Source organism: Oncorhynchus masou, chromosome 23 (assembly GCF_036934945.1).
Source record: "Oncorhynchus masou masou isolate Uvic2021 chromosome 23, UVic_Omas_1.1, whole genome shotgun sequence".
In the NCBI taxonomy this organism is placed as follows: domain Eukaryota; kingdom Metazoa; phylum Chordata; class Actinopteri; order Salmoniformes; family Salmonidae; genus Oncorhynchus; species Oncorhynchus masou.
This window is the reverse complement of record NC_088234.1, coordinates 44,304,902-44,316,869: the sequence shown is the minus strand read 5'-3', so window position 1 is coordinate 44,316,869 and position 11,968 is coordinate 44,304,902. Positions and strand designations below refer to the sequence as shown.

General features: G+C 46.5%; 1 protein-coding gene across 1 annotated transcript; it reads left to right on the top strand.

Annotated features, from left to right (window-relative positions):
• Nucleotides 1-221: 221 nt before the first annotated feature.
• Nucleotides 222-11,600, top strand: si:ch73-105b23.6 (mucin-like protein). Its single transcript, XM_064930896.1, has 18 exons — nucleotides 222-266; nucleotides 493-1,096; nucleotides 1,263-1,412; nucleotides 1,930-2,144; nucleotides 2,256-2,331; nucleotides 3,153-3,452; nucleotides 3,830-4,063; nucleotides 5,149-5,301; nucleotides 5,459-5,637; nucleotides 5,817-6,009; nucleotides 6,262-6,381; nucleotides 7,389-7,508; nucleotides 7,657-7,677; nucleotides 7,831-7,898; nucleotides 8,160-8,346; nucleotides 8,522-8,650; nucleotides 8,937-9,099; nucleotides 11,201-11,600. The coding sequence occupies exons 1-18, from the start codon at nucleotides 222-224 to the stop codon at nucleotides 11,358-11,360; spliced, it is 3,117 nt and encodes a 1,038-aa protein (XP_064786968.1). The 3' UTR covers nucleotides 11,361-11,600.
• The last annotated feature ends 368 nt before the right edge of the window (nucleotides 11,601-11,968 follow it).

Below are 11,968 nucleotides of genomic sequence, written 5' to 3'. Positions count from 1 at the left end.
TCTAATCTGAATTATTTTTCTCTCTCCTAGGAATTCCACAAGCTGAATATGTCAGATAGATATTCCCAAATTGTCTTCAGCCGTACAGCGGACGATGTGACGCGGTTTGAGGAACGGAACAACAAACCTGCGTTCACCCCAGCCTGGATTCTAAAGATCACTTGGGATCATGTGATGGCTGTCTCCTATCAGAAAATCAACTACTCTGAGGTATTGGTTCAATGTCCATGTCCCAATCAGGTCAATCTCCAATAGAGGCATTTCCTGTAGGTGTCTATTGGCGCTAAACATAATTGTACGTCTAGCAGGAAAGTGGGTTATTGGATGCTACAAGGTGTGGTAGTGTATGCCCGGATGTCTGTCCTAGATTAGTATCCATTGTTGCTCAAGTGTTAGCTGGGGGAATGTAACCTACCTGATTCATCAGTCCTCACATATCACTTCTCTCCCCGTCTTTTTGTTCTTGTGCTGCCACCTTGTGGCCTGTTCCAGGCTAACACCTTCCAGTGCATCCTGACTACGGACGGGGAGCGCTCCTTTGCCCTGCTACGCTTCGGGGAGATGTACTGGGGTCCTGGCCAGAGGATCCACCATGACGCCCTCACAGGCTACACCGACGGTGGAGCCCACTTTTTCAACGAGACCACGGATCCAACAAATCTGTTTGGCCCAGGGGGGCGGTATAGACCTCAGGAGGTGAAGGGGAACACAGGTCAGCTGGGTCAGCTGGTGTACGACCTGACAGGGCCCACAGAGCGCGAACAGGACCCGAAGATGAGGTGCCAAGTGTGGGCCCTAAAGGAGCCCGAGCCGAAGGAGTGGGCCAAGGGGGTGTCCCCGTGCCCCTGTACCCGCGCCCAAGCACTGGAGGACTTGGCCTTCGGGCCTGAGACCCTTCCCCCCAACCAGCAGGATCGGGTACGGGTGACAGAGCTACGGGGGCTGCGCTGGGGGGGCAGTGTGGGTCACGTATTCCAGTCCATCCTGTCCAATCGGCACGGCTCAGGGAAGAGATGTGTGTATGACCCACAAGGTCCCCTGTTGGCTGGATACAGTGAGCGCTACTTCTCTGGAGCCACTGCACAGAAACACATAGGTACCGTCTCAGTTACGTCATATAGTGAAAGCTCAACCTGCCATTCAGGATGCTGTTCAAATCAATAACGGCATTCATCAAAGTAATCACCAGTTGCATGTCTTTTAAAGCAGCAAACTCATCCCTATGGCCTGTTGTCGTCTTATTTCTCCCCCTCCATCTCTAGATGAGGATCTCCTTCCGTTCCAGTGGTGTTGTATCCAGTCTCCTCTGTGCCACCTCTATCTGGCCAAGAGACCCCTGGACCGTTGCCAAGGTTACGGCTGGGTGAGCCCCGACTGCTGCATTACCGCAGCCAAGGCAACACAGGGCATTGGTGAGAGCTTACCTATACTCAGCGGAATGGGGGTCATTTACTTTCAACTCCTGTCAACTCATTGAATTAATTATTATTGACTTGTGTCACAGACATATCGGACCGTATATATGACAAAACAGTTATTTTTCCTGCTCTAATGACGTTGGTAACCAGTTTATATTAGCAATAAGGCACCTTGGGGGTTTGTGGTATATGGCCAATATGACACGGCTAAGGGCTGTGTCCACGTTGCGTTATGCATAAGAATATGCATAAGAACAGCCCTTAGCCGTGGTATATTGGCCATATACCACACCTCCTCGGGCCGTGTTGCTTAATAATACATCATTTTGTCACTGTTTGTGAATGATATATAGCCCACATGTTTGGTCCCATTATGCGATAGTAGACAGATCCTTCACTGTGTGCCTGTCTGCTTGGACCCATTAGTGTAAATGAGTGTAAATGTCCTGTGTAAAGTCTCGGTTAGTGAATTGTTTCCTTCTCATACAGTACGTACCTGTCTTGTCCTCAGGCATGGTGTACGGCAGCCTTCATTTCATCACCTTCGATGGGACTGAGTACTCCTTCAAGGCCCTCGGCGAGTTTGTCATTGTGCGCCTCTCCTCCTACTCGGGCTCCAATATCTTCACGCTGCAGGGTGAGACGGGCGAGCTGAAGACGGGCGGACAGGCTAGACGGGTCCCCACGGTGGTGAGGATGGCTGCTTTTCACCAGGGCATCGGCAAGGTCAGTGTGTTGTGGTGTGTGTGTGTGTGTCTGTCTTATGGGTTGTATTATGGGATGTAGATCTCACGTGCTTGATTGTCCTTGCCTCTGTGTGAATGTGTGTGTGTTCAGGTTGAGTGGCGCTGTGCAAAGTCAGGAGAGGGACTGGAGGTCCTGGTGGATAATGTGAAGGTCCCAGTCTTTGTCGGTAAGAAATCTAAGCGGTGCACAGGCCTACACTTGGCCTCCCATAGCAAACATGGCACAGAAACAGGACAATTACTATGAAACATTTTACTACTATTCTACCGGACTAGACAATGCAATTTAGGAATATTGTAAATCTCTATACAACTTTACAAATGACCTGGAACATCATTCTCCAACCCTTGTTACATACAATATTACAGTAGCGTCTTCTTCTTCTATGATATCATGGCGGTTCCGCAAACAAACGCTGAAGGTGCATGCCGCCACTTACTGGGCCGGAGTGTGTGGTCAATCAGAGTTTACAACATTAAGCTCCACGTTTCTAAATCCTCCTACCTAACACAGTACCAACGCAGTCCAATCTCAATGACCCTACACTTCAAGCTTTGCCTCTCTTCAACATACTTACGACAATATGACAACGCGTGCTCCACCGTTTCCTCGACCGTTCACTCCAGACACAAACCATTCACATGCTGGCCAACCGGATGTAACACCACCTCTTCCTTCCTAATCTGACCTTTGAATCTTGGTCCACCGACCGTTCTATCGAGGGCACATAAATGACACTCGACACTCGGCCCTTGGGCTCAGAGTCCCATCTCTTCTGCCACACATCCATCAAAATGGTTCTGATCTTACATTTGGCCTCGCCTCTAACCAGTGGAAGATGAATATTAATGATATGGCTATCTGGTCTGCAATTTCATTCCCTTCCACACCCGAGTGGGCTGGGACCCAGCATATTGCAGTAGCAATGGAACACTATCCTCATATCCCTTTAAGATGACATAACAGTGCCCTCTGCTGTCCTTGCAGGTGTGGTGCACATGGGCAAGGAGGGTTTTGCGGTGCGCTGTACTTCGGCCAGTAGCTGTGCGGCAGTGTACGCCGGGGGGCTCCACGTGGTGGTGTGGAGGGTGGGTGGAGGTGGTGGTGCACAGCAGTTGGCCGCCCTGGTGGAGGTCCCCCAGACCTTCTACAACCGCACAGTGGGCCTCCTGGGCTTCTGGAGCTCCAACCGCACCGATGACTTCCTGCAGTCTGACGGGAAGCTGATGATCTCCCTCAAGAGCAACCCTCCCCCGGAGGAGAGCCTGCGCCAATTTGGCCTGTCCTGTGAGTGAGGCTTAAGTCAATATTTCACATTGAAGGAGTTGGCGGCACATTGAATGTCAATACTAACATACCACTTAGAATCCATGTCCAATACATTGCTTCATTCTAGGTAGCATGCTAGTGTGGTCCCTCTACCCTAATTCAAATATAGTGTATCACGCAGATTAAGTACCCCTAAGTAGCCATTCGCAGACATTGCTAGGTGTTTAAAGGAGCGGTCTTTCACCCTTTCATCCTTGGTCTGATAAGTGGGTACGAATTCACACAGAGCCCCTCGGTTACATATAAGGTCATGTCTGTACAGTCACTTTGTCTAATGTCAAATATGGTGAGATATCTTGAGGGTTCTGACGGATGTCTTGTAATGTGTTCCATAGGGGCTGTACCCATTCCAGAGAGCCTGCTCTTCTCCATCCCACCCACTGGTCAGTTTACTCCAGCCTCGACAGAGGAGCTGATGTCAGTGAGTCCAGCTGTACAAGACAGACTGAGGAGGACATGTCAGGGCAGTTTGCAGTGTGTTCATGACATCCTGGCTTCTAACGACACTGGACTGGGTTTGCAGAGTCTGGAGTCCCAGGAGCTGTACCACAAGCTGGCTACGGTGTTTGGTGAGTCAACTGTTATGTCAGCCAGAGGATCAACAATTTGTATCTTTATTGCAGATGTTGGCACTTCCTCTTCGAGTCACATGCTCTGGGTCAAAGTTGCCCTCTGGACAAAGATCTAGGATCAGTTTACCCTCCCCAATTACAGAGTCTAATCTTAAAATATTAGCCTAGTTGGGCTAGTTTAGGGGGGTAAACACAAAACTAACCTTATATCAGTGTCTATCAGTGGTGTAAAGTACGTAAGTAAAACTACTTGCGTATATTTACTTTACTTTACTATTTATCTTTTTGGCTACTTTTACTTCACTACATTTCGAAAGGAAATAATATACTTTTTACTCCATACGTTTTCCCTGACATCCAAAAGTACTCGCTATATTTTGAATGTTTAGAAGGACGGAAAAAAGGTCCAATTCACGTACTTATCAAGAGAACATCCCTGGTCATCCCTACTACCTCATCTGGTGGACTCACTGAACACAAATGCTTCGTTTGAAAAGGATGTCTGAGTGTTGGAGTGTGCCCCTGGCTTTCCGTAAATACATAAAAACTAGAGAATGGTGCCGTCTGGTTGGCTTAATATAAGGAATTTGAAATGATTTCTACTTTTACTTTTACTTTTGATACTTACTGTAAGTATATTTAAAACCATATACGTTTTTACTTTTACTCAAGTAGTATTTTACTGGGTGACTTTCACTTTTACTTGAGTCATTTTCTGTTAAGATATCATTACTTTTACTACAGTATGACAATTGGGTGCTTTTTCCACCACTGACCTAGTATGTGCAACTTCATCCTACTCCACAGCATTCTGCCAATCGCTCCGTAAGAATTTATTGAATGCAGCGTAATGTTGATTGAGGTCAATTGACATGCTTCTCTACAGATCAGGGGTATTCAACTCTTAGCCTACGAGGTCCAGAGCCTGCTGGTTTTCTATCCTACTGATGCTTAATTGCACCCACCTAGTGTCCCGGGTCTAAATCAGTCCGTTATTAAAGGGGAACAATGAAAAAAAGCAAAGGAACTGGCTTCGAGTTCCAGAGTTGAGTTTGACATGCTTCAATTTCTCTCCTATGTAGGGAACATGCCTCCCATAGTGACTGAGCCCACGGTGATCCGTTGTAAGGTCAAATCCACCGTTCGCGTGCAGATCAGCACTCAAGACTCCAACCTAGACCCTATAAGCTTCTCACTGCTCTTCCCCAGACCACCACAAGCATCTGTTGGGAAAAGTGAGCTAGAAGCACACACACACACACACACACACACACACACACACACACACACACACACACACACACACACGTACACTCACATACACGTACGTACACATGCAACCCCCCCCCTGGCAAAGTTTCCTATAATTCCTTAATGTGTTTCTCCCTATAGGTGATGGTATATTAACCTGGACACCACTCAACATCCAGCCAGTCTACCTGACCATCAGAGTTGATGACCAGCTGTTGAGCTCTCAGTTCACCCCCATCCTGCAGGTGTGCAACTGCCTCAACGGTGGCACCTGCCAATATAACAGCATAGTGGACAACCATCTGCAGGGGAGATTTCTGGTAAACAAACATGCAGACAGACAGACTGACAGACAAAACAGTAAGGGAAGTATTTCTATATGGGCTTGGGTGTTTTCTCCCAGAGTGCAATATGAACTAGTCCTGTGTTTTTTGAGTGTGAGATGATGTTCCCATGCCGATCAACCCACGCACCCTTCCTTTGTGCCTTCTCCTCCCAGGTGGTAGGGTGTCTGTGCCCTAAGGGTTTCAGTGGGAAATTCTGTGAGAATACCACCGACGTGTGTAAAATGAAGCCTTGCTTCCCAGGAGTGCAGTGCCAGTCCCAGGGAGAGCCAGACCAGTTCACCTGTGGAGAGTGCCCCTCACCCACCATCTACGGGGGCAAGCAGGGATACAAGTGCTTTGAGAATGGTTGGTATACGTTGGATAACAAAGGGTTGTGTTCATTAGGCACTAAACGGGAGAGAAAACAGGTTGGGGCTACCTGCTCGCTTTGTGTTGCCTGCCCTTATGAGCACGACTCAGCTAGCAACTTCATTACCTGTATTCAGGAAATTGTTCATTACTACTAGTCAGGAGTTTTTCCTCATCCAGATAAACTCCTGGCCCTATTCATTACCATTGAGCTGTTCTCATTCATGTTTCTCCTTCTTTTCCTCTCAGACCTCTGCCTCCCTCCTTTCCCCTTTCCCTGTCACACGATGGCCGACTGCCTCAGCTCAGGGTACAACTACACCTGCAGGTGCAAGCCTGGCTTTACTGGGGACGGACGCAACTGCACAGGTACTGACCCTTGACCTCTGACATAAACATAATGTGTTGTAGCAAAGTCAGGGCGCAGTCCTGGCCGGGGCTTGAACCCTGGACTTTGTGAAAGTCAAGCCAACACCATAGCTTTCACGACAAGAGATCCAAACCTCTCAGTGACGTTGTAGGTGTTGAGGTAAGGTCACTACAGTATACATACATTCTGAAAGCAATGTAAAATACACTACATGGCCAAAAGTATATGGACACCTGCTCGTCGAACATCTCATTCCAAAACCATGGGCATTAACATGTTGGAACATTCCTGCGTGGACTTGGTTCCATTCAGCCACAAGGGCATTAGTGAGGTCTGGCACTCATGTTGTGCGATTATGCCTGGCTCGCAGTCGGCATTCCAATTCATCCCAAAGGTATTCGATGGGGTTGAGATCAAGGGGCTGTGCAGGCCAGTCAAGGCCAGGCATCCGTCAGGCCAGGCATCCGTCAAACCCAGATTCATCCATCAGCCTGCCCGATGGTGAAGCGTGATTCATCACTCCAGAGAACACATTTCGACTGCTCCAGAGTCCAGTGGCGGCGAGCTTTACACCACTTCTTCAGCACTCGCCAGTCCCGTTCTGTGAGCTTGTGTGGCCTACCACTTCGTGGCTGAGCCATTGTTGCTCCTAGATGTTTTCACTTCACAACAACAGCACTTACAGTTAACCAGATCAGGTCTAGCAGGGCAGAAATTTGACGAACTGACTTTTTGGAAAGGTGGCATCCTATGACGGTGCCACGTTGAAAGTCACTGAGCTCTTCAGTACGGGCCATTCTACTGCCAATGTTTGTGTATGGAGATTGCATGGCTGTGTGCTCGATTTTATACACCTGACAGCAACGGGTGTGGCTGAAATAGCCCAAATCCTCAAATTTGAAAGGGCATCCACATACTTTTGGCCATGTAGTGTATCTCTGAGCCATATTGCAGTTGTTTTCTGAAGAGATTACAGTACATAATGGTAATATTCCTCCTGACTCAGACATAAATGAGTGCCTGGACCCATCGGCCTGTCGTAACGCTAAGTTTGAGTGTGTGAACACGCCAGGGTCCATCCGATGCTCCTGTCGCTACCAGAGCACTGAGGAAACCGATGGCTGTGGTACGTACACAGAACGGCCCAGTTACTGTTCCAGTATAGTACTGCATGAAACAGTATCTTCTGCAGGGCATTATTGATCTTTACACTATGTCAGTCATGTAAAGGCTCTCTGTATAATGATGATACCATTTAATTTGTTCCTTTGCAGGGGACTCTGCCAATCCACCAGGTAAGCCTTCTATTTTTCAAAAGAAATCCCCCAATACTGCACAGCAAGACATGAATACTGTGTCACCGTGGTGATCGTGACCACATTGTGGTTGTGTGAGGTCATCTTCGGGTCTAGGCCCCATCTTATTGATGTTGTTGATGTTGTTGACAGGGTTCAATGTCTTCAACGTGTCCTTGGGCTGGAGGAACCAGGGGTCTGGAGGAGAGGGGCTGAGGCAGGTGAGAGAGAGAGGGTGTGTGTGGGCTCCAAATAAAGAATTGCTACATTTGTGTGTGTGGAACACATAAAAAGAGCTATAGGGCCATACGTTTTTCCAGACCACATGACCTGACCAGGGATACCAGTCCAGAAATGGAAAGGGGAAAACTCTGGCTCCTAGGATTGTGTGTGTAAATTTAGATCATGGCTGAGCGGTGTGATATAAAGATGTGGTGATATGTGTATTTATACCAATGACGACAAACTTCTCCGTCCTACAGCTGGAGGAGATTCTGTCAATGGGCTTCCAGAACAAGTTCTACAACGCTGTGATGAAACGGCCGATGCAGGGCTCAGGTCTGGATGAGTACAGGATCAACGTGTCCAGTGACACACCCCACTGGTACATCAGAGACTACCTGACCCGCGTCAGTGCTTACTACAGCATCAAAACCGCTGAAGTTGGAGGTAAAAGGAAGGCGTTTCTCTGTTAAACTCTACTCTATAGTCACGAGGAGTTGTCAGACGGAGAAATGATTGATTGCAATAGTTGTAGGAAAGCGTTATTATCCCTGACAGGTGGCAGTGCAGGCGGCCGTCACACTATGTAATGTAAAACAATCCTCTCGTCTCTCTCTCACAGACTTGGATGAGTGTAAATCAAATGAGGCTGTGTGTAGGCAACCTGCTCTTTGTGCCAACACTTACGGAGGGTACAGGTGTGTGTGTAACGGGACCACCGACGTCGACTACACCCAATCCTGCATTTTAGGTGAGGCTGTGGGAAAAGATGGGTCGTTGACCATTTACCATTTTATGCAAATACCCAGGGTGTGATGCTTTTCCTGGTCATTTCACGTGGTCATTTCATACTATGGTTATGGAAAAGAGTTTCCACTAAGCATGTATTCTCTGAACCCAGAACCAAATGCACTGGCCAGCTACTAAATTTCGTTAACTTGGGAACTGACCAAGGTTTTTGGGGGGCCCTAAGTATGACACAATAATGTGATAATGGCCTATTAAACCTAACGTTCCACTGTTGGCCCACTATTTAGACATGGGTGGTTTGAACAGGACGGGGATAGCCGTGGCCCAGATGGCGGAGGATAAGAAGTCCCTGATCCTGGGCCTGGTTTTAGGCATCGGGATCCCTGTCCTCCTCCTACTGTCTGCCCTCGCCTGCTTCTGCTGTTCCCGCAAGAAGACCATCACAGGAGAGTGAGTAGCCTGAATATCCTCACAGACAGTTACATGGTGTATACAACATTCACACAGACCTAATGGTATATAGTATCTTCCCGAAAGATACTGCAACCACAATATATACATATATTTACAGTAACAGATGCATAGTCTACCCTCAGTTCAGTTCACAATGTTTACTGTTATTGCAGCAGTACATAATCACAAAAACACAAGATTGGGTGGAAACACGACACCAAGTTTGTAACGAGTGCGCTGAGAGTCTGGACGCAAGTACAGGGAGTAAGTGTTTTAATAAATAAGCAAAACAATGAGCACAAACCACAAACAACACACCGATATGATCAGCAGCCTGATGACCTAGAGGCCGGAGAGGGAGTATACGTGACAAACTTCATGAACCGACAACCTCAATATACTAGCTAGACACTAACTGCACTGGTAATCGCATCAAATGAATTCCACAGTAGTTCTCAGAAGCAGAACAAAACCTTAACACTGTGTTGGTCTACCTGACCTCTGCAGGATAATAGAGGTACATCTGGTGTCCGTATGTCCATCAGCCCTGTTTGTGTGTTATCTCCATGACTGCAGTGCTACAGTCTGCAGATGTACAGCATCTGGAGCAGGTGGCAGTAGTCGAGAGACACGCTGAGTCCTGGCCCTGCTTTATACTGTAAACCACAGTGTAATATATGAGTCATTCTATTTGAGTTCACTTTTTGACCTCACCCCTTTTTGAACTTTCCGTACATGGTAAAAGTGGTCAGAAAGTGACTTTTTGAACCTAAATACCAAGATATTCCGGAGGTAGAGGTGCTCAAAGTTGACCCATTTTGCATATCCCACGATACCATGAGACAAGTCGACATCACTGGATAAAAGTGTACGGTTGAGCTTGATATAATTTAAAAGCTTGCCAAACAGGATTGTCTAACTATTTTATACATATTAAAACGGGTAAACGTTTTTTTTCCCGTATATGTTGTAGCATAGACCCTAATGTACATAATCTGAGGTGTTTGTGTTGTGCCCGCCATGCTCTTGAATACGGGGTGGGTGTCATTTCAATCATAGAAATAGAATGTATAGAATGGACCTATCCCTTCAGACCACAGCTGATACCATTGAAATGTTGGTAACACTTCACTTGACACCCAGCGTCATAACACATTATGACCCTGTCATAACCATGTCATAATACACTATATATACAAAGGTATGTAGACTCCCCTTCAAATGAGTGTATTTGGGTTTTTTTCAGCCACACCCATTGCTGACAGATGTATAAAATCTGCCATACAGCCATGCAATCTCCATAGACAAACATTTGTAGTAGAATGGCCTTAGCGAAGAGCTCAGTGACTTGCAACGTGGCACCGTCATAAGATGCCACCTTTCCGACAAGTCAGTTCTTCACATTTCTGCCCTGCTCGAGCTGCCCCGGTCAACTGTAAGTGCTGTTATTGTAAAGTGGAAACATCTAGGAGCAACAGTGTCTCAGCCGCAAAGTGGTAGGCCACACAAGCTCACAGAACAGAGCCGCCGCCTGCTGAAGCGAGTAGTTCCAGCAGAATGCTATCTGCCCCAATGCATAATGCCAAGTGTATTGAATTGAAATGTTAACTTCCAATTATTACCACAAAGATGGTCATCAGTCAACCACCGTCGGATGCCAACTTAAATGGGAACGTCTATTCTATTATCTATATTTCAATAGGTTCCCTATGGAAGATTGACAGTATCATTTAAAACAACGGATCTTTACGCATTTTATCATCAACAACAAAAAGAATGAACCTCCATCTCCTGAATGTTTAACTTTCTGACCACTTCTACCATGGGCAAATATGTATGGAAAGTTTCATTCAAATCAAAAGGGCTTCGGGATGTTGTAGAATTAGGTTATTATAATGATAGGAAATAGGCCATTGTCGCACGGACACACATAGTGCTCTTCATCTGATAGAGATTATGCAACATATTTGGATTGTGTCTGTGTAACTGTATTCATGTTTAATGGCATAATGGCCTTTTTTTAAAGTCAGTACTGAGTGTGCCAGATGTAAGTGTTACTGTTGGACAACTCTCATTCCTTTGTGTTGTTTCTGTGCAGAATTCCTCAATTGTTACCCGAATATGTTCAGGAGCAGTACAACCCTCCGCCCTTCAACTACTCCGACCCGGCTCTACACTACAACGTCCACGTCAGCCCGCGCGTCATCGACGACCTTACACCCAGGAAGCATCGCAGTACAAACTTCACACACGCTTGACAGCGCTATTATGATTGTACATGTCAAAAATAAAACAAAGTAAATATATTATTTGTACTGTAATAACCAATCGCTTAAAGCTGAGGGACTTTCAAAGTCCAATGTATTTCAGAAAAGAAGTGGACACAGGGAGAAGCTACGCATATCTCGTGCTGTGATTCTGACAAGCACTCCTAGCAAGTACATCGAAGTAAAGGCTGGACGGCTCTAGGCGAGGGAACTTAATAAAGCCGTAGACAAACAAACATGGAGCCATTCATGTGCCTTAAGTATTTTTGTGTGACCCCTAATGCTTTCTGTTCATTATTTTTTATCGTAGTTATTATATGCATGTGTAAAGCACATTTGTATTCATATTACAGCGTGAGCTTTGCCACATATTTGTACATGCAACGGATTAACAGAGAAGATTGTAGTCGTTTCATTTATCAGACATGTTGTGGGGTCCTCTTCTTAAACTTCAGTCCATCAGCTGTTTTACTTTAGAGCACAATGTCTACCGCTTTGTGTTGGACTTCGCACTGTGGTGGAGGGTACTGTAGGGTTCTGAGTCTTATTGGTTATGAAGATACGGAGAACGAACGAGGAGCACTTGAATCCAATTCAAG

Excerpts from the sequence above, each read along its gene's own strand:
- si:ch73-105b23.6 (XM_064930896.1), top strand. The coding sequence starts at position 222 with ATGTCCATGTCCCAATCAGGTCAATCTCCAATAGAGGCATTTCCT. Across the intron at positions 7,678-7,830 it reads GGACTCTGCCAATCCACCAG|GGTTCAATGTCTTCAACGTG; the intron begins GTAAGCCTTCTA and ends TGTTGTTGACAG. Across the intron at positions 8,347-8,521 it reads CAAAACCGCTGAAGTTGGAG|ACTTGGATGAGTGTAAATCA; the intron begins GTAAAAGGAAGG and ends TCTCTCTCACAG.